This window comes from Helianthus annuus, chromosome 17, assembly GCF_002127325.2.
Source record: "Helianthus annuus cultivar XRQ/B chromosome 17, HanXRQr2.0-SUNRISE, whole genome shotgun sequence".
NCBI lineage: Eukaryota > Viridiplantae > Streptophyta > Magnoliopsida > Asterales > Asteraceae > Helianthus > Helianthus annuus.
Genome location: NC_035449.2, coordinates 57,194,364 through 57,217,015, shown reverse-complemented (window position 1 = coordinate 57,217,015; position 22,652 = coordinate 57,194,364). Strand labels below are relative to the sequence as shown.

Below are 22,652 nucleotides of genomic sequence, written 5' to 3'. Positions count from 1 at the left end.
GTTGCACGCCTTGTCATTTAAGCCTAACCCAGTCAAATTTTTTTTTCTTAAATCTGGTCATGTGAGAGCATATTTGTCATTTCACCTGAAATGACTAAATTAATAAATCAAAAATGAAAATATTTAGTTAAAATATTTAAACTAATAAATCAAAATTAAAATTTAAAAATTTATAATCAATAATCTTGTAAAAGGAGACTAGAGCTGACCTAAGAAAAGCTGAGTTGGCAGCTATAGAGGCTGTCCAACAATGTTTTTCTTATATTATTATTGCATCATAAAGCTTAATATATAAAATCACTTTAATTTTCAAACCTCTGCTTCACATTCAAATTCAAAGCTCTGGCCTACATCTATACTTTCAAAGCTCTGCCCATATACAAAAGGGCAAAGCTCTGCCCACATCTATACTTTCAAAGCTCTGCCCATATACAAAAGGGCAAAGCTCTGCCCACATACAAGTTTCAAAGCTCTGCCCCACATTCAAAATTCAAAACCTCTATCACATTCAAAATTCAAAATTCTGTCTCCACATATATAAGATAAATCATTCAGGCTCCACATTCAAAATTCAAACCATATATTCAATGCATCTCTCCCTCAAATCTAGATCCCTCAAATCCCCTCTTCCAGGTATGACATCATCCACGTCGGTGAAAAATGGAGAAGAAGACGCCAGTGAGAAAACCTAGAGTTTGATTCAAATATCCCCACCCTATTTATCATCCTTTCACCATCACAACAACAACATTCGACACAAAATCTCTCTCAAATTTCAAACCTGCTCTCTCTCTCTCTCTCTCTCAAAGCTATATTTGAACAAGCGATCCATTCATTTCATTCTCAACATCTCAATTCATCAAGGTATCTTTCTGCTACTTTTTCTTCCTCAATTTCATATGAATTTCGTAATGTTTACATACAAAATCACGTTTGTAGATCTGAAATTATTTCACAAATCACGGCGGTTATTACGATCTAACTTCGGAATAATATTAACTGTTTATTAGTTTGATTTCAAGTGTTTGTATAGAATTTCGATCTGGTTATTTGAGGATCTGAATATCTGATTCTGCATTTTCATCAACTGAAGTATTGATGACTTTTTCTCATATAATCTCTACAATTCATCTTTGCATATTTGCTTAAATTTAATGGTGTTTGTTGTTGTATTCCAATAGGTGGATTTAATATGTTACTACATTGGATTTAATATGTGCATACCACATGCTCGATGAAATGCCTTTGGGTATCTAAGGTGATTCTGGTACTTGTGAGTTGTGATCATATGCCTACATGTTGATAGCTAACACGACATAGGTTACAATATGCTATTACACATATTCAAGTGATTAATTTTATGTTTAAGTCTTCCATTGAAATGTATGTTTCTGGGAAATGGATTTATGATTAACTACTCTATATTTGAGTTCTTAATAATTAGTTTTTGTCATATATTATTTGTTTTTTATGCATTTGTTTCATGAGTTACCTCAAGATACCGGAGAAGCTCTATGTGATGATGTGGATATTGGCAGCGATGATTCTTCGATTTATGATAGGTGGGATATGTTTGTAGAAAGAAGCCGACATGGTAATGTTGTTAGTAATGATGATATTCTTGATTTGGTATCTTTTTATTCTTTGTTTATTAGTATAAACATGCTCAAATGAGCTCATTTTTACATTTTATTTTATGCAGACACATGAAGAGTACCTTGAAAGCCCGTGGCAGAGGCAACTGAATTTCACATCAATCGGCCAGTAAGCTTCTTTAAGTTTATTTGGGTATAATCTTAACTTTGGGAACTTAATTGCATGTATTATGTATAAATTACGTTTTATGTTTACAATCTTCTTATTTGATATTATAAGAAAACTGATCATGGGTTTGTCGCTTGGCTATTATGAGTTCAATTAACTCTAAAGAGATGAAGGTCCTTTACTAATCCGCTGGTTTGTATTCTTGTCAGGTCCAAAGCAAATATGGAGCATCTCTTAAATAATAAGTAAGCACTGTACACATTTATGTAACTATATTAATAACATGCATTATTATGGTCCTACGGCGTATAACTTCTGATTCTTTTCTCAAACCCATGGCTAATCGTAGGTTACAGAACTCCCACCGTAGCCTACGGCGGGATTCTTGCAATCCTTTCCTTTACTTCTTTAACTTACACAAAAGGACTAAGAGGCCCACGAACTTTATTCTTTCGCGTTTCCCTTGCCTCTAAACTACCTTCCGACCCGAAACAAATCCCGATGAACATATTTTACCTTGATTATCATCCTCGGGTGTTCAACTCACCTCCAAGCACTTTAACTTTACCGATTTAAGCGATTAACCTGTAAAACCACAATTTCTCATAGTTATCACATTCAAAACATATAACCGCCTAAAACGCAACATAAACCCATAATATAAACACTTTAATGCTAGGGTTTCACCCTCTCCATCAGTATATAAAATAATATAATTTTTTTCATTAAAGAAGACCAGTTTACCTAAAACCTCAATTGCCACCTAATCCAAGTTTTTTAGGGGAGTGGGGGCGGTCCGTTATGGACGTCCCACCACGCGTGAAACAACAATAGCACACCGCCACCACCCCTATTATAACGCGTGGAAGGAATCACGCGTTGAACTTGATGAATTCGAACGTTGGTTTGATGCTTTTTGACCGTTGTTTGATGCCTTTTTCTAACGGTAAACTTATTAAAAAAAACCTTTAAACCTTTTATCTATATATATCCCCATTTTTAACCATTTCACACACACCAAAACATAAACACATTTCACACAATCTACATCTTTCTCAAATGGAGTTTCCTACGGATTCGACGTTTCCGATGTCTAGCGATAGCGATACCGAGTCGTCTTCCGACAATGAGATGCTAAAATATTTTGTGTCGGTGTATAACGAACTTGATACTAGTTCGTCCCGCCCAAAGAAGAAGATGGTAGACCGTGATTATATACGTGCCAACGAAGTGTTAATGAATGATTATTTTGTGGAAAATCCGCTCTAAAATGCCGAAACGTTTAGAGATTTGTTTTGTTTACCCAAAGAATTATTTTTAAAGATTGCTGGAGACATCGAAGCAAGCGAGGAATGGTTTCAAGAACCTTACAATGCGAGGGGCAAACCAAGTTTCACGCCGATACAAAAATGCACGTCCGCCATTCGCCAACTAGCGACAGGTAACCCTCCCGATCAATATGATGAATACCTAGCTATGGCGTCCAGAACTTAACGTGAATTTTTTCAACGCGGTCATTAACTTGTATGGTAAAGAGTTTTTACGTAAACCGACGAGCCACGACATCTCACGTATTTACGCCACACATGAGTCTAGATGGCATTTTCTCGGGATGCTCGGTAGTATCGATTGTACACATATCGAGTGGAAAAATTGTCCAAGAGAGTTGCGAGAGGCGTATGTTAGGGGTGATATCAAAAGACCAACCATCATACTTGTGACACCCCAGGAAAACCAGTGAACGCTATAACTTACCTAGCTTCCTCAGTGAGTGCATACCAAATTTCGGGACGAAATTTCCAATTAGTTGGGGATAATGTGACAACTCGAACTTTACCGTCTCGTACATTACGTGTAACCATTGAACTAATGTGAATTATGTGATTAAGTTGTGTGATCGAATGTTATGTGCTATATAATTTCATAAGAATGTGTATGTTACTACTAGAACCGAATGCCCAACCGAACACAAACCCACTCGGTCCATTTAGTGGACTCGAGACCATGAGATAGCCCAAGTGGGGTTTCGGCCCACTTCCTTTCCATACGTACATGTATCTCATTAGGGTTTTGTTTTCACAATCTTGGCAACCAAGAACACACACAAACACCAAGCTCTCTCTCTCTCTCGGCTCGGAACCGAAGACTGCCGAACACCCTTCGAAGCTTTTGAATCTGAATTCCTCTCTTCCCATCTCGGTTAGTATGATGTTCATGATGACGTGTTTATATGATTTTGTTAGTAACCGGATCACATGCTAGTTGGATCGATTGATGATATTTTGTATTTGGTTATATGTTGTATGAATGCATGATAACCGAATGGTATGTTTCTAATTGTTCTTGTTGTAACCCTGGATCGGTTTGTATACTTGTGCTTGTAATCGGCTGTGATGATTCTAATGTGCAAACATGTTTAGGGGAAGGCATGGTTGATCTAGAATTCGGGTATATAATTAGATTACGGGTTAGGTTTATGTAATTATTGTGAACTAAGGTCGAATATATGAACTGATGATATGAACATGCTTGAAAGATGTTATGAAATTGTTAAAAACTGTTAATTGATCTGAATTGTGAAACTGCCTTAGATGTTTGCTAGAATCACGGATGAGTCAATGCAGGAATTATGGAAACCAGTTACACACACACGACACACGGTTGCGACTCAGATTGCGAGTCAAAACCTCGTGGTCACGACTCGAAACCACAACAGCACCAGCCGAGACCATGGTTGCGAGTCCCGTTGCGACTCGTAACCGGACCATGATGAACCGAGACCAGCCATTGCGACTCGCAACCTACTGTTGCGACTCGTAATCTCCTGATATGACTCGTAATCCTCGGTTGCGACTCGAGATCGCCGGTTGCGACTCGAGACCACCATTTACACGCACACTGTTTGGGCCTTCACTGCCACGGGCCCAATAATTTGATTTGTGGACTGTTTGCTATTGGACTTTTACTATTACAGGCCCAACTGATTGGGCCGGACACTTGGCTATTTGTTTAACTGTTTGCTTTGGGCTGCTATTGGAATACGTGTTCGTTGCCATGATCAATACGTGTTAGTAACCTACGTGTTTTATACGAACCTGACTTGTGTGGTAACCCTGTTAGGACGTGGTTGACCACCCTTAGTTCAAGAGTCTTTTATTTGTGTATCTGCCGAGCAAACCAAGGTGAGTTCACACAGCCGAGGCATGGGATTCCCGGGTTGGGAATTGGGTTGGATATGTTATTATTGAAAGAGTTACTCGTACTTACGCATTCTCTAGACTATAGACCATCGTCCTCAGGTTAGTCAGGACACGTTACGTAAAGCCTACGTAACCCAGTAAAATTGCCATATGTCTCCCGGGTCGGGAGGACACGTTACGTAAAGCCTACGTAACCCAATACCATCTACTGGCTTCCAGGTCGGAAGGCCACGCTGCGTAAAGCCTACGTAGCCCCCACGCGTACCACTGTCCTCGGGGAAGGGCACGTCACGTAAAGCCTACGTGACCCTGTACGTTTTCCTGTTCTCGGTAAAGAAGAACACATGGTCGGAAGTTAGTCTAGTAAGTACCGTTAATGAGAAGCCCTCATTAGCCAGGATAAATATGGGAAGCCCCCACCTTTAGTACACACTAGTATGGGAAGCCCCCACTAGTCATATTTATACACTATGCTATGAACTTACTTTCTGTGAACTCGCTCAACTAGTTGTTGATTATTTGCTGCATGCCTTGCAGGACCTTAGGTATTTTATGGAGCTTGCACAGGGAGGAGCAGGTCGTTGTGGGATTTGGATTCATGAACGTTATTCGAACTTATAATTATTTTGAGATTACATACTATGCTTCCGCTACTTAAACGATGTGTGGTTTTGAAACATCAATCATGTCGTGATGATTTACATTATTTACTTTTATATTAAATGCTATGTTTGATATGATTGATGGCTTGATCCTGGTCAGTCACGCTCCCAAGCGGTGGTACTCCGCGGGTGGGTTTTGGGGGTGTGACAGATTGGTATCAGAGCCATTGGTTATAGAGAACTTGGTTTTAATATGGGAAAACGTTTTTATTAAAACCGGACTATAACCAGAACAGTGCTCTCAACGATCCACAACGACGCTTCGCTCCACGTGCAAGACTCGACATCCTAGGTAATAAGGTTTATGTTTATTGCCTGTTTGCTAGAACTGTTTAGAACTTTGCTCGCATTACGTTTAGATACACATGATACTATAGCATGAGAAACCCTACGTGCATACACTTTTCTGTCATCGCCCTATTCGCGAACCATTCTTACGTATGCTACTTGTTACAATGAAGATCATGTCTGGACGAATCAACATGACACAAGCCCAGCTAGAGGCTCTTGTTCAAGCTCAAGTTGCTGCGGCAGTTGCAGCAGCTCAAGCAGGTAGTATATCCTGCAGTATAGGCACACACTAGGATCTTTAGATCCTACATTAACTCTAGTATTTAACTTCGTCCTATTCGTACACAATAGGTCAACACGCGCAGCAGCCAGTTTGCACTTTTAAGAACTTCATGGACTGTCGTCCAAACTCCTTCAGTGGCACAGAGGGGGCAGTGGGACTCCTCCATTGGTTTGAAAAGCTAGAATCTGTATTCGAAATGTGCGAGTGCCCTGAGGCTCGCAAGGTCAAGTTTGCCACCGATACGTTGGAAGGAATAGCATTGACTTGGTGGAACGCCCAAGTCCAGATCTTAGGGTTGGCAGCTGCTAACGCCACCCCATGGAACGATTTTAAGGAACTCATCAAGCGTGAGTACTGCACGCATGAAGACATTCACAAGCTGGAAGACGAGCTGTATAATCTGAAGATGGTTGGGTCAGAGATCGAAGCGTATACTAAACGGTCGAACGAGCTGGCCGTTCTGTGTCCCACTATGGTGGACCCTCCATACAAGCGCATTGAGTTGTATCTCAAGGGATTGGCGCCAGAAATTCAGAGCCACGTGACGTCGGCTAACCTCGAAAACATCCAGGAAATCCAACGCCTCGCTCACCGTATCACTGATCAGGCAGTGGACCAGAATAAACTGCCCAAGCGTGTTAATGCTACTGCTAACGTCACCACCTCAGTTATTCCTGCTACCTCTGGTGACAGTAAAAGAAAATGGGATGGAGATTCTAGTAAAGGTTCAGCATCCGTTCAGTCTCAAGCTCAGCAACAGAAGACTGACCACTTCCAGAGTCCTGGTCAGCAATCCTCTGGTAGTCATAGACGGGGAAGATATCAGGGTAGTCAACCCAGGTGCCACAACTGCAACAGGCATCACCACGGCCCGTGTAACAAGGGTCGTTGTCAAAGGTGTCTTAAGATGGGCCACGAGGCCAAAGATTGTAGGAGCCCTCGTCCTGCGAATCAGAATCAGCAGCCTCAGCAACCAGCTCCACAGAACCAGCAGCAGCAACAGCAGCCACAGCGTGGAAACCGGGGATGTTTCCAGTGTGGGGCTGAAGGTCACTTCAAACGCGATTGCCCTCAATTGAACCAGAATCGCAACAACAATAACCAGGGCAACGGGAACAACAACGGCGGGAACAACAACAATAATGGCAACGAGGCAAGAGGTCGAGCTTTCGTTTTGGGAAGAGGAGACGCAGTGAACGATCCCAACGTTGTCATGGGTAAGTTTCTCCTTGACAATATATACGTTACTGTTTTGTTTGATTCGGGTGCGGATACAAGCTATATGTCTGTGAAAATGTGTCAACTGCTAAAACGTGCACCAACACTTTTACCCACCAAACATGTAGTAGAATTAGCTAACGGTAAAAGTCTAGAAGCCACGCACGTAGTTCAGGGTTGTGATCTTATCCTTGCTGGTCAAGCCTTCTCTATCGATCTCATTCCCATAGTTTTGGGTAGCTTCGACGTCGTGATTGGGATGGACTGGTTATCCCAACACCAGGCAGAAATCTTATGCAGCGAGAAGATTATTCGCATTCCTCGTTCGGGTCAGGAACCTCTCGAAGTTCAAGGTGACAAGAGTGGTGCAGTGGTCGGCATCATCTCTTTCTTGAAGGCTCAGAAATGCTTACGTAAGGGGCACACTGCCATTCTGGCACTCGTTACAGACGCCTCAGCAAAGGAAAAGAAATTGGAAGACATTCCAATTGTACGTGATTACCCTCAGGTGTTCCCTGAAGACTTACCTGGCTTACCGCCTCATCGTCAGGTCGAATTTCAGATCGAGCTCGCTCCAAGAGCAGCACCCATAGCTCGCGCACCATATCGTCTAGCTCCATCGGAATTGGAGGAATTGTCAAAGCAACTGCAGGAACTCTTGGAAAAGGGTTTCATTCGTCCAAGCTTTTCGCCTTGGGGAGCTCCAGTACTTTTCGTGAAAAAGAAAGACGGTACGTTCAGGATGTGCATCGACTACCGTGAACTCAACAAGGTGACGGTGAAGAACCGTTATCCTCTTCCGCGCATCGACGACTTATTCGACCAGTTGCAAGGGTCGTGTTACTATTCGAAGATAGACTTAAGGTCAGGGTATCATCAGCTGAGAGTCCGGGATGAGGACGTCTCCAAGACAGCCTTCAGAACTCGTTACGGTCACTACGAGTTTCTCGTCATGCCATTCGGGTTAACGAACGCGCCTGCTGTATTTATGGATCTTATGAACAGGGTGTGCAAACCCTATCTCGACAAGTTCGTCATAGTATTCATCGACGACATCCTGATTTACTCCAAGAGTCAGGAGGAACACGAGCAGCATCTTCGCCTGATATTGGAACTTCTTCGGAAGGAACAGCTGTACGCTAAGCTTTCTAAATGCGACTTCTGGCTTCGTGAAGTCCATTTTCTAGGCCACGTAGTGAACAAGGATGGGATCCATGTCGATCCATCCAAGGTAGACTCGATCAGAAACTGGCCTGCGCCACGAACGCCAACGGAAATACGCCAATTCTTGGGTTTGGCAGGATATTACAGACGGTTTATCAAGGATTTCTCGAAGATTGCTCAGCCGCTTACGCTACTGACACAGAAGGGTGTCACCTATCGCTGGGGAGAGCCCCAGGAGACTGCTTTTCAGCACTTAAAGGATAGGCTTTGCAGCGCACCTATTCTCTCATTGCCAGAGGGCACAGACGACTTCGTGGTTTATTGTGATGCATCCATTCGGGGACTTGGATGTGTGTTAATGCAGCGCGACAAGGTTATTGCTTATGCCTCTCGTCAACTCAAGATTCATGAAAGGAACTACACGACGCACGATTTAGAGCTGGGAGCTGTCGTTTTCGCGCTTAAGATATGGTGACACTACCTGTACGGTACCAGGTGCACGATTTACACCGATCACAGGAGTCTCGAGCATATTCTTAAGCAGAAGGATTTGAATATGCGTCAACGACGATGGGTCGAGTTACTAAACGATTATGAATGCGCTATCAAGTACCATCCAGGCAAAGCCAATGTTGTGGCTGATGCCCTCAGTCGGAAAGACACTTTACCTCGGCGCGTGCGAGCGCTACAGCTTACGATTCAGTCTAGCCTTCCTGCACAGATACGAGCTGCTCAGACAGGAGCACTGAAGCCCGAAAACGTCAAGGCTGAAGCCTTACGCAGCTCACGACAACAGATGGAACAAAAGGCAGACGGCGCCTACTATGTAACGGGCCGGATTTGGGTCCCTCTTTATGGCGGTCTACGCGAACTTGTGATGGACGAAGCACACAAGTCCCGCTATTCGGTACATCCAGGGTCGGATAAAATGTACCACGACATCAGCACTACTTATTGGTGGCCTAGTATGAAGGCCCACATTGCTACGTACGTTGGAAAATGCTTGACCTGTGCGAGGGTCAAGGTTGAATATCAGAAACCAGCTGGCCTACTTCAACAGCCTAAGATACCTCAATGGAAATGGGAAGAAATTTCCATGGATTTCGTTACAGGCTTACCCAGATCCCAGCGGGGAAATGATACCATATGGGTGATCGTGGATCGACTCACCAAGTCTGCACACTTCCTACCTATAAAGGAAACGGATAAGTTCTCCACTCTTGCAGACGTCTATCTTAAAGAAGTTGTTTCGAGGCACGGGGTGCCCACATCTATCATTTCGGATCGCGACGCACGATTCACGTCAGAACTATGGCAAGCAATGCATAAATCTTTCGGCTCAAGGTTAGACATGAGCACAGCATACCACCCTCAGACGGATGGGCAGTCTGAGCGAACGATTCAAACACTCGAAGACATGCTTCGGGCATGCGTTATAGATTTCGGCAACGGCTGGGAAAAGCACCTCCCTTTGGTGGAGTTCTCGTATAATAATAGTTATCACACCAGCATTCAAGCCGCTCCATTCGAGGCATTGTACGGGCGTAAATGCCGGTCACCCCTCTGCTGGGCAGAGGTGGGGGATAGCCAGATTACGGGTCCAGAGATTGTAGTGGACGCCACAGAAAAGATCGCACAGATACGACAACGCATGGCGGCAGCACGCGACCGTCAGAAAGCCTACGCGGACAAGCGTAGAAAGCCATTGGAATTTGAGGTCGGGGACCGGGTTTTATTGAAAGTTTCACCCTGGAAGGGTGTGGTTCGTTTTGGCAAACGGGGCAAACTAAATCCGCGATATGTCGGACCATTTGAAATCATAGAAAAGATTGGCAAGGTAGCCTACAAGTTGAACCTACCAACTGAACTCGGGGCAGTTCACAATGTCTTTCATGTATCGAACTTAAAGAAGTGCCTATCAGATGAAAACCTCATCATTCCTTTTAAGGAACTCACTATCGACGAGCGGTTGCAGTTCGTCGAGGAACCAGTGGAAATCACGGACCGGGATGTGAAGGTCCTCAAACACAAGAGAATCCCTCTTGTCCGAGTTCGTTGGAACTCCAAACGTGGCCCAGAGTACACCTGGGAACGCGAAGACAGGATGACAGAAAAGTACCCCCAGTTATTCGAAACCAATGCTACCACTACTGAGGCTGAAGCTACTACTTCGGAATTTCGGGACGAAATTCCAGATCAACGGGGGGAGGATGTGACACCCCAGGAAAACCAGTGAACGCTATAACTTACCTAGCTTCCTCAGTGAGTGCATACCAAATTTCGGGACGAAATTTCCAATTAGTTGGGGATAATGTGACAACTCGAACTTTACCGTCTTGTACATTACGTGTAACCATTGAACTAATGTGAATTATGTGATTAAGTTGTGTGATCGAATGTTATGTGCTATATAATTTCATAAGAATGTGTATGTTACTACTAGAACCGAATGCCCAACCGAACACAAACCCACTCGGTCCATTTAGTGGACTCGAGACCATGAGATAGCCCAAGTGGGGTTTCGGCCCACTTCCTTTCCATACGTACATGTATCTCATTAGGGTTTTGTTTTCACAATCTTGGCAACCAAGAACACACACAAACACCAAGCTCTCTCTCTCTCTCTCGGCTCGGAACCGAAGACTGCCGAACACCCTTCGAAGCTTTTGAATCTGAATTCCTCTCTTCCCATCTCGGTTAGTATGATGTTCATGATGACGTGTTTATATGATTTTGTTAGTAACCGGATCACATGCTAGTTGGATCGATTGATGATATTTTGTATTTGGTTATATGTTGTATGAATGCATGATAACCGAATGGTATGTTTCTAATTGTTCTTGTTGTAACCCTGGATCGGTTTGTATACTTGTGCTTGTAATCGGCTGTGATGATTCTAATGTGCAAACATGTTTAGGGGAAGGCATGGTTGATCTAGAATTCGGGTATATAATTAGATTACGGGTTAGGTTTATGTAATTATTGTGAACTAAGGTCGAATATATGAACTGATGATATGAACATGCTTGAAAGATGTTATGAAATTGTTAAAAACTGTTAATTGATCTGAATTGTGAAACTGCCTTAGATGTTTGCTAGAATCACGGATGAGTCAATGCAGGAATTATGGAAACCAGTTACACACACACGACACACGGTTGCGACTCAGATTGCGAGTCGAAACCTCGTGGTCACGACTCGAAACCACAACAGCACCAGCCGAGACCATGGTTGCGAGTCCCGTTGCGACTCGTAACCGGACCATGATGAACCGAGACCAGCCATTGCGACTCGCAACCTACTGTTGCGACTCGTAATCTCCTGATATGACTCGTAATCCTCGGTTGCGACTCGAGATCGCCGGTTGCGACTCGAGACCACCATTTACACGCACACTGTTTGGGCCTTCACTGCCACGGGCCCAATAATTTGATTTGTGGACTGTTTGCTATTGGACTTTTACTATTACAGGCCCAACTGATTGGGCCGGACACTTGGCTATTTGTTTAACTGTTTGCTTTGGGCTGCTATTGGAATACGTGTTCGTTGCCATGATCAATACGTGTTAGTAACCTACGTGTTTTATACGAACCTGACTTGTGTGGTAACCCTGTTAGGACGTGGTTGACCACCCTTAGTTCAAGAGTCTTTTATTTGTGTATCTGCCGAGCAAACCAAGGTGAGTTCACACAGCCAAGGCATGGGATTCCCGGGTTGGGAATTGGGTTGGATATGTTATTATTGAAAGAGTTACTCGTACTTACGCATTCTCTAGACTATAGACCATCGTCCTCAGGTTAGTCAGGACACGTTACGTAAAGCCTACGTAACCCAGTAAAATTGCCATATGTCTCCCGGGTCGGGAGGACACGTTACGTAAAGCCTACGTAACCCAATACCATCTACTGGCTTCCAGGTCGGAAGGCCACGCTGCGTAAAGCCTACGTAGCCCCCACGCGTACCACTGTCCTCGGGGAAGGGCACGTCACGTAAAGCCTACGTGACCCTGTACGTTTTCCTGTTCTCGGTAAAGAAGAACACATGGTCGGAAGTTAGTCTAGTAAGTACCGTTAATGAGAAGCCCTCATTAGCCAGGATAAATATGGGAAGCCCCCACCTTTAGTACACACTAGTATGGGAAGCCCCCACTAGTCATATTTATACACTATGCTATGAACTTACTTTCTGTGAACTCGCTCAACTAGTTGTTGATTATTTGCTGCATGCCTTGCAGGACCTTAGGTATTTTATGGAGCTTGCACAGGGAGGAGCAGGTCGTTGTGGGATTTGGATTCATGAACGTTATTCGAACTTATAATTATTTTGAGATTACATACTATGCTTCCGCTACTTAAACGATGTGTGGTTTTGAAACATCAATCATGTCGTGATGATTTACATTATTTACTTTTATATTAAATGCTATGTTTGATATGATTGATGGCTGGATCCTGGTCAGTCACGTTCCCAAGCGGTGGTACTCCGCGGGTGGGTTTTGGGGGTGTGACAATACTAGAAGCGGTGGCGTCGAATGATTTATGGATTTGGCATTCGTATTTCGGTGTTCCAGGTTCAAACAACGACATCAATGTGTTGCACACGTCGCCGTTGTTTCAAACCGTAACGGATGGTACCGCACCTTCCTTTCCTTTCTATGTTAACGGACGACATTACAAACGAGACTTTTTTTCTTGTGGATGGTATCTACCCGTCATGGTCTGTTTTTGTGAAAGCTCCCTCATTTCCTGTCGAGGCTAAAGAAACCGTGTTCAAAAAATTGCAAGAATCAGCAAGAAAAGATGTTGAGAGGGCATTTGATGTTTTAAAAGGTAGATGGGGTATACTACACCGACCGGTTCGTGCGATGAACAAGAAAGCAATACATAGCATAGTGTATGCATGTATCATATTGCACAATATGATAATCAAAGAAGACGGATGTGCAATATCCCCGGATTGGGTGCTAGATCCTCCTACACAAGTTCAAGTTCCACAAAATATCCAACAAGAATTGCGTAACGAAGAAACTCACTTTCGGTTGAGATACGATTTAATCGAACTAGTAGGTTCTTTAGGTTTGCAGTTTCATGAGTCGGACGAGGAGTAGTTTTTTTTTTTTTTTTTTAAATTGTAGCCTAAAATATTTCTAGTATGTTAAATTGAACTAGTATGTTTTAAATTTAAAGAAATTTATAATTTTAGTGTTTTATTGTTAATTTCTAATTTAAAATAAAAATTAAAAAAATTTGTGAGTGATGGAATTCTATCACTAGTGATGACCACCGCCACTACAAAATGCTTGTGAGTGATAGAATAGTGGCTGATGACATGGCAGGAGTTGATTGGATATTGTAAGTGATAGAATTCTATCACTAGTGACCACCCCCACTCCCCTTATACATCAAATACTTGTTACGTCAACCCACTCTATATCATTGTTTTGCATGAATTCCATGATGGTCTTTCTTACCGTATTACTTTTGTGTTTCAATGATTAACACTTGACAAAGAGGTCGGGAACATCCAATATTGGGATATGATCTACATGGTTATTGATTAAGATATGTTTGTATAACTAGTGTAGTTAAAAGATAAAAGTGGTAAAATGTCAAAAAAGAATATTGAAATGTGTTTTACATCTATTTATATAGTTTGAGTACCGGTAGTGCAAATATACTAGCAAATACTGAAAGCGACTCCTATCAAAACTAAAAACAATAAAAATATATGCATGTACGTGTATCAAAGCACGTGCGAAAATCATTTACGATACTAAAAGTTAATATATATTAGGAAGTGGGGAGAAATAATTAAACATAACTTCGTCTTTAGAATCTTTCTTAAAATAATGAAGAAAAGTTATTAGTGAAAAATAAAGTTAAATGATAAATAAAATATTTTTGAAAATTACCATGTTAAGCATGTACAGTATCATGTGTTAAGCATGTATAACATTATGTAATGAACTATCGAAGTAAGAAGTTATCGAACGTTCAAGAACATAAATGAACAGACACCACTTTTGTTCATATTCGTTCATTTAGCTAAACGAACTTTCCATCGAACGATTCATGAAGTGTTCACTGAACGTTTGATTCCTTCGTAGCCCTACCTATGGTCCATCTATATGTGCGCCTAGCTTACAGAATTTGAATAATTCATCTCTTAAAAGAAGTAACACATCTTATGACCAGGATGACTCTTATATATATTTAGTATATTACAATGTAGGGGAGGGTTCATAAGGGAAAACTGAAAAAGTGAGTAATCAGAAAACACTTTAAAAAAAATCAACTTAACATGTTAAAAATATTTTTTTTTAAATTCGACGCTTTTCCTTATAAATACACGTAGAATAATTTTTATTAAAAAGTCAAAAACTAAAAACATAAAATAAAATGTTGAAAAAAACGTTTAAAAAATATATCTTATAAGATTAACTTAGTATGTTAAAAGTCATTTTTTAAAAAAGTTTTTCAGCGTTTTTCCTTATAAAAATGGGTAGAAACAATTCAAAAAAAAAAAAATCATTTTTGTAAAAAAAAAAAAGTTTTTTTAACTGTTTTTTTATATTTTTAGTTTTTGAGTTTTTTTATTAAAAATGCTTTTACAATTATTTAAATAGAAAAGCGCCGTTTTTTTTTTTAAATTGATTTTTAACATGTTAAGTTAAATTTTGAAGAGTGTTCCTTGATTTCCCACTTTTTTTTAGTGTTTCCCAATAAACGTCACACTTCCATTGTATTTGTAATTATTCATACGATTTTTTATACATTTAGTTAAAAACAGCTAAGACAACTTTTTCTTTTAATTTAGCGAAGGACGTGACAGATATCTTATTTTTTTTTAAATTTAGTCGATAACATTCATTAGTAATGGCCAATAAAACTATTACCCAATTGATTGTTTAGGATTTATTCAACGATCTTATCGGTAAAGAAAAAACAATTTATTTATAAAAGGTTGGTAACATCCATCGAAAAAAAGTTCGATGGTAACGGCCAATAAAACTATTACCAATGCCAGAGACGGACTTGGAGTCCTGGGTGACGCGTGCGACCCATGCCCTTTTTCCAATTGATAGGTTAGATCATCCGTAGTGAGATTTTATGGGCGTTTTTCTCCTAAAAAACACCTCACAACGCCATTTTGCCATCCCTGGGGGCGCTTTTTTCAGCCAAATTGTTTTTGGCGTGCTTTTTTCCACGCCTTGCTTCCTTGCTTTTGGCCAATCACCCTTCATCTTCCTTTTGTTTGTCCAATAAGATTTTTTGATGGTTTTTTTTTAATTTTATTATAATTTACAAACATAATGCCCCACAATGCTCACATCCCCATTACACCCATTTTAGAAAATGTCTTATAATGCCCCATTGCTGACACATGGCGCAAAACGCCCAAGGGTAGACGCATTACCACTACACATGGTCTTAGGCTGGAGGGTGTGGGATAAAGCCCATAGGGGCTTTATCACACCACGTCGGATCCACGTCAGCCAGGGGGCTTTATCACGCCTTCCCTTAACTTGCAGGGTGTGGGATAAAGCCCCCGTCATCATTACCTAATTATTTACAAAGTCCTATAAAACGCAAAGTTAAAAAACAAAGTACTGGAAAATGAAAACTACATATATTTCGCTCGAATATTTCTTGCTCGTTGTTTGGCGCACTTTGTCAAAATGGATTGGTCGGTTCCCACGGGTTTTGGTTGTTGGGAAAAATTGTATGATTATATAAAAAAAGTGTAGAGATTTTGTATAAAGATTGAGATAGAAGGGATGAAAATTATGGAAAAAAGTGAGGCATTTATAGGTGTAATAATTTATAAAATTTGAAATTAATTTTTTTAAATGTTATCAACGGTAACATTTGACCAAACAATCGAAAATGCCAATTCTGGCTTGTAACCATGCTAGCGACACATCCATGGCGCCCCGGTTTAACATGGTGGGTATGGGTGGTGGCGCCCCTATGGTGCGATCGGTGGTAAGGTGACAGGAATAATGCCCTTCACACCCTCTGGCCTTAGGATTTATTCAATGGAAAAAAGATGAGATGGCGGCGATAAATTTTCATTAAAAAAAACACATTTCAAAATGCTTGTCTCACTAGTCCGTTACAAGTCATAAACTACATCCAAATTCACCTGTTTATTTTTCCATTTAAAAACTACGAAAACTCTAAACCAACAACATTCATGTTCATCAGGTTTTTGAATTCACAACTCCCCACCATCTATAAAAGGCTCCATACACACACAATCTACATCATTCATCATCAATTCTTCAACAATGAAAACAACCATCTTCTTCTCACTTGCATTCATCCTGTGCATCTTCAAGGCCAATTCAGCTCCCGATCCTGTGCTCGATGATCTCGGAAAACCCCTTCGCTCAGGGGTTCAATACTACGTAATCCTGACCAACATAAAAAATTATACCAGCACCATCTGGCCAGCAGCAGTGGGCAACAACAACACTTGTCCAGCTGGTGTTGTAGAACACCAAACCAAAGGGTGGGTCAACGCGTTTACTATCGCTCCAGTCGATCCTAAAAAAGGGGTGATCCGTCTTTACACAGATGTAAACATAAAGTTCTTGGGTTCCACCCTTTGCGACGAGTCAAATGTCTGGAAGTTGAAATACGATAAAGATATGAAACAATATGCTGTGATGATGGGAGGTGTTGAGGGAAACCCGGGACCGGAAACATTGGATAACTGGTTTAAGATTGAGAAAACTACAGATGGTTATAAGTTTGTTTACTGCCCGAGTGTGTGCAGCTACTGTAAGGTTATGTGCGGGGATATTGGAACAACTATAGACAATAATGGAGTGTCACGTTTGGTACTCGGTGGTGATCCTATTTATTTCAACTTCTACATCTAATTTAATCGATTAGTCTAGTTGTTGTATAGATGTTTGAATAAGTATGTAACGAACATGTTTTTCTATCTATTTTTGAATAATTAATATCTATGTTTTCTTTATCAAACAAGACCCATTCGCTTCTCACCAAGCTCCAAATCTTGTTGGATCAGATATTGACCGTTGATAATAAACATGATATATAGATACATGATAATATATTAGATCACCTAAGGAAACCCATATCCCAATAACAAGTAAAGTATCTACTTATAAATCGTCCATATCTAAGTTTGGTCCTCATTCAAGATTCGATTTTTTTTTTTTTTTTTTTTTGAACGGCCGACAAAATTTTATTAATTGTAGCAAGAAGCTACCCGCCAAATTTACAACTAGAGTACTGTCACCAAAATAAAATTACACCGATTACGTACAATTACATATGTTAACCAACGATATCAAACCAGCACCATCTTTCCCATGTTAGCTCCATCATTTTCGATCGGTTCTTGACCCATAAGTACGCCATTGTTTTTATTTCATCCAGGATTTTTGTAGTATTCGGACAGGCTTGTCTGAATACCACCTCGTTTCGTATTTTCCAAATGCACCAAATTGCTACAAGAACAACTGCATGCAACGCTTTCTTTTTCTTCCTCGCCATTCCCGCACCACCATGTATTTCAAGAAGATCATTCACAGCAAATGTAATAATTGGTGGAATCCTACACCAAACTGCAATATTTTGCCATATCACCTGTGCAAACTGGCATGTTGCAAAGATGTGCTCGCACGTCTCCGCAAAATCCCCACAGAGAACACATAGATTGTTTTGAACCGTGATATTCCGATGCCTCAACGCACATTTTGTTGGGAGTCTTTCCATTTCCGCCCTCCACGCTACGATAGCGACTTTTTTTGGAACCCAATTATTCCATTCAAAAGTTCTTGCAGGAATTTCTCTATTTGCCGCACACAACAAGTTCTTAATTGATGCAACACTAAAGGTGCTATTCGGCCCATATTTCCAATACCAACAGTCCACACCCAGATTCATGATTTGCCCACCCACAATAGCCATTAGCTGCTGCACTTGATCTGCTTCAACATTACTCAGGTTAGGCCGGTTCCAGGCCCACCCAAAGATCGGCCCAGAATCATCGAATGATATACGGTCCATCACAAGACAATCCTTTAGGCTTTCAAGTCTGAAAAGGACAGGGAATTTCAGATATAAGGGCAATGGGTCAGCCCACACATCCAACCAGAACTGAAAGTTTAATACAAAGTGTCATAAAGTTTAATACATTGAAAGTTTCCATAAGTAAATTTAATATTCCCACAGCTTAAGTGTCAAGTAGTTTTCTATTTCCTAGTTTAAGTATGCTTTAGGGTCTGTTTGGTATGGCGTAATGGAATAGACCGATGAATGGAATGTACGAGTTAATGGAATGGACGATGTAATGGAATGGATCATTACCATTCCATGTCTTGTTTGGTTACCACGTGAGAATGAAATGAATCATTACTTTATGTTGTTTGGTAGGAAATAATAGACAAAGGAATAAAATCGGTGATGAGTGACGGTAGTCGGTGGTGGTGGGTGGTGATAGGTGGCAATGGTAGCGATGGTCGGAGGTGGCAGCGGTGGGTGGTGGCGGGGGCAGGTAGGTGGTGGCGACGACAATGGTGGTGGGTGACGGGGACAGTGGTGGGTGACGGTGACGGTGGTGGTCGGTGGTGGAGGTGGGTGGCGGCTGACGGCGGAGGCGGGGTGGGTGGCAGCTGCGGCGCGGTGGTGTCGGGGGTTGTCGGTGGTGGCGAGTGACGCCAGGGCCGAAGGTGTGGATGGTGGGTGACGGTTGGTAGCGGCGGAGGTGGGTGACGACTAGGGTGGAGGTGGGTGGTGGCGAGAGACAGCTGGAGTGGAGGTCGGTGATGGTGGTGGTGGCGAGGGAAGTCGGTGACGGCGGCGACGGTAGTCACGACGACAGCTATGGCAGTAGTGGTGTCGCCCGTGAGTGAGTTATTAAAACCAATAATAATAATAATAATAATAATAATAATAATAATAATAATAATTAGGTGCCCCTTATTCCCACACCCCTTAGATCTTATTTTCACATCCCTAGTGTATACGGGCCGTATACAAAATATATGGCCCGTATAGAATGTTTTTGAATAGGAAAAAGCGCAGAGAATGTTTTTTTGTTTTATTATATACGGGCCGTATATAGTTATATGAGTCGTATACAAGTGTATACGATTTATAAAAAGTATACGGCTCAAAGGATTTATTTCTGAGGTTTTTGATGTTTACCAAATGTATAGGGGCCGTATAGATTGATGTTTTTCAATTATCACGTTTTTTCCCGTGAAAACACCATCATTCTAGGGTTTCTAAACTCTTCATCACCTTTAAACAACGTTGATCGGAACACGCCGCTTAAATCGGAGCACAAGTAGAGTAACGTTACCGATCAGTCCGTTGATCAAGTAACTAGCAGAAGAACCCGACACAAACAAGTTCTCCACAGTTTGTTATTCAGATCTCTATTCGGTCATCTTTCCAAACTACAACACACGATAACTTTAAAATTTATAGTGTGTGATTTGACCAGGAAATGATTGGAGGTGATTGCTACTTTTAATAACCTGTCATAGTTGTCAAATTCGATTTCAACAAATCTTTTCCTTTTCCTTCAATTTCTAGAACATTCTCCGTAACATGAAGACGTCTCGGGCTCTTCTACTAGTGGTATTTTAATGAAGTATTGAAGATTGAATGTGCAAACCCAACCGTTTTTTACTACGGAAACAGTGGCTATGCGAAATACAAAACGCAATCTTTTGTGACTATGGGAAACACAAGTTTTCTTTTTGAGCTTGATGGATGTCCGTTATCTCAGTTGAGGCAGACATTGTTTAAATCTGAATATAAGTAGATGTTACGTGTAACTTCATTAAACCAAGAACAAAGCCTATTTCGAAACACATATGTTCGTATCAGCGTTGTTTATCACTCTGTGTGAGCATTGGAAACCCGACAAACAGTCTTGACAACTGTGACAGCTTATCTATCTGTGTGTGTCACATCCATCCTGTTATAGCAATCGATATGATTAATTTTACAGATTTTTTTCTAATTAGCGTTGTTAACTACCAAAAGAATGCATACACAAATAGTTCTAGTGGACGAAGCAAATAGACCGTTGTGTATATGAATCACGTTTTTTTCTAATTAGCGTTGTTAACTACCTAGAAATTGATATGGTGAGTTGGTAATCAAAATGAAGATGTCCGACAACGTGCCTTTCGAGATCCAAGAGGAAATAATCAAACGGCTTCCAGTAAAATCACCGATCAGTCTCCAAATCATGGAAAGCTGTTGTTGTTATTGTGCCTATCTCGGCTGTTCAGTACTTTCATGATAATAAAACAAGCAGACATTGATTTTGCCAAGATTGAAGGAAAGAATCTGGCCATAAGCGTTGTGGATTCTCAGCATTATTCGAATGTAAGTGGATCGGGTTTTGCTAGTTATTCGGAATGTTTCGAATCATCACAGAAGACGTGTCGGGTTCAACTCTCCTATATCAACATACTCTTCTCCAGACGCTTAGTTGTTACGAATGACAACTTGAGGGGTTCTTCGTTGAGGAAACCAAACGTAGACGGAAATAATAGGCCTGGTAACCGGAAGAGAAAAAACCCTAGTGCGTATTCAATCTTCATTGCTTCATTAAAATTACAACACACGATAAAATGCTTGGAACTCACCTGATAACAAATAATCAGGTGGTTTGAGTATCTTTCATCCTCGTTTGGCTAATCTCACACAATGAAGAACAGATGATGTCAGATAATACTTCATTTGTCAAGAAACCATACTGTCAAGAAACTAACATCTTTTAATACTTCATTGCGTATGTGCTTGTGCTGTAGAAACCGGTGATGAATTTGTGTATCTAAATCAGATTCTCTGCCTTAGATCGGTCATTCCTTGTGATACATGAACGTTGTATTCTTATCTTTCAGAAGAGTTTGTATTGAACCAAGAATACTTCAACCATTCTAAACCCTACCTGGAAACAAACCAACAAAATCCTTATACTCTTCTAGCAGAACCCGACACGTCTTCTATCATGTGACGAACACAGGTGCAAGAGAATGGCGAGTTATTTTCAGTTATTTCTGTTTCCACAAATTCCATTGGTTTAAATCAGAATCAGGTTCTCAAAACAAGGATCGTTCTAATAGATTAAAGAGAATAAACCAATTTTTACCCATAGTATACGGGCCGTATAACAATATACGACCCGTATACATCGTTCGTATACATTGTATACGATCGGTAAAAAAATTTTTTACCGAGAGTATACAGCCGTATAAACCGTATACGACCCGTATGCATATGGTAAAAATCTCTGTAATCTTTATATAGTGTGTGATTTGACCGATTGTATTAAGTTATCTCTGTTGAATTTGATTTCAACAAATCTTTTCCTTTTCCTTCAATTTCTAGAACATTCTCCGTAACATGAAGAGAAACCAATTGTATTTTTTTAGTTGCTTCTCTTGTTAAGTTTCTGAACCAACCGAAATCCACAAATTCCAACAGTTACTTCGTTTTTACCGTCCGGTTTCCAAACTCTTTCACTCAAAGTTAATATTCACTGTGGTGGATGCAAGCATAAAGTTAGAAAAATACTCAAGAAGATTGAAGAGTACACAACTGAAGGTTCAGTGCACAAAAAGTTTCTTACGAACGATATGTATCAGGAAGCTCAGTATCAACAATTTGTGAGTGGGAATATGGCTATGAAGAATAGTATGGATAAACAATCACCGGTACGGATTTTGGTGTTTTGGTAGGTTGAAAGAGGTGAATGGTCCTTGTTTTTCCATGTATCAACAATCACCGGACGTGTCGGGTTCAACTCTCCTATATCAACATACTCTTCTCCAGGCGCTTAGTTGTTACGAATGACAACTTGAGGGGTTCTTCGTTGACTTTCAGATTCAGATTCAGGAAACAGATGATTTGTAAAAAAAACTGGTTGATGAAACCGAAGCTGTTATTTCTGTTGTTCAGTACTTCCGAGATCTGATCCAACCGAAATCCACAAATTACAACAAATTGCATCAGGAAGCTCAACTTGAACGGACGATATGTATCTTCTATCATGTGACGGACCCAATTA

General features: G+C 41.0%; 1 protein-coding gene and 1 long non-coding RNA gene across 9 annotated transcripts; both read left to right on the top strand.

Moving 5' to 3' along the window:
* The first annotated feature begins 465 nt into the window (after window positions 1-465).
* LOC110923415 lies at window positions 466-5,552 on the top strand. Of its 8 annotated transcripts, none has more exons than XR_002584068.2 (5): window positions 466-864; window positions 1,182-1,594; window positions 1,703-1,788; window positions 1,974-2,009; window positions 5,502-5,541. It is a non-coding gene; the product is annotated as an uncharacterized LOC110923415 (long non-coding RNA). The 8 variants fall into 8 exon arrangements; XR_004887118.1 differs by lacking the exon at window positions 5,502-5,541 and adding an exon at window positions 4,885-4,912; XR_004887119.1 differs by lacking the exon at window positions 5,502-5,541 and adding an exon at window positions 3,088-3,112.
* An 11,215-nt stretch (window positions 5,553-16,767) lies between these two features.
* On the top strand, window positions 16,768-17,517 carry LOC110921969 (miraculin). The gene has a single exon (XM_022166291.2). The coding sequence runs from the start codon at window positions 16,873-16,875 to the stop codon at window positions 17,467-17,469; it is 597 nt and encodes a 198-aa protein (XP_022021983.1). The 5' UTR covers window positions 16,768-16,872; the 3' UTR covers window positions 17,470-17,517.
* Window positions 17,518-22,652: the final 5,135 nt, after the last annotated feature.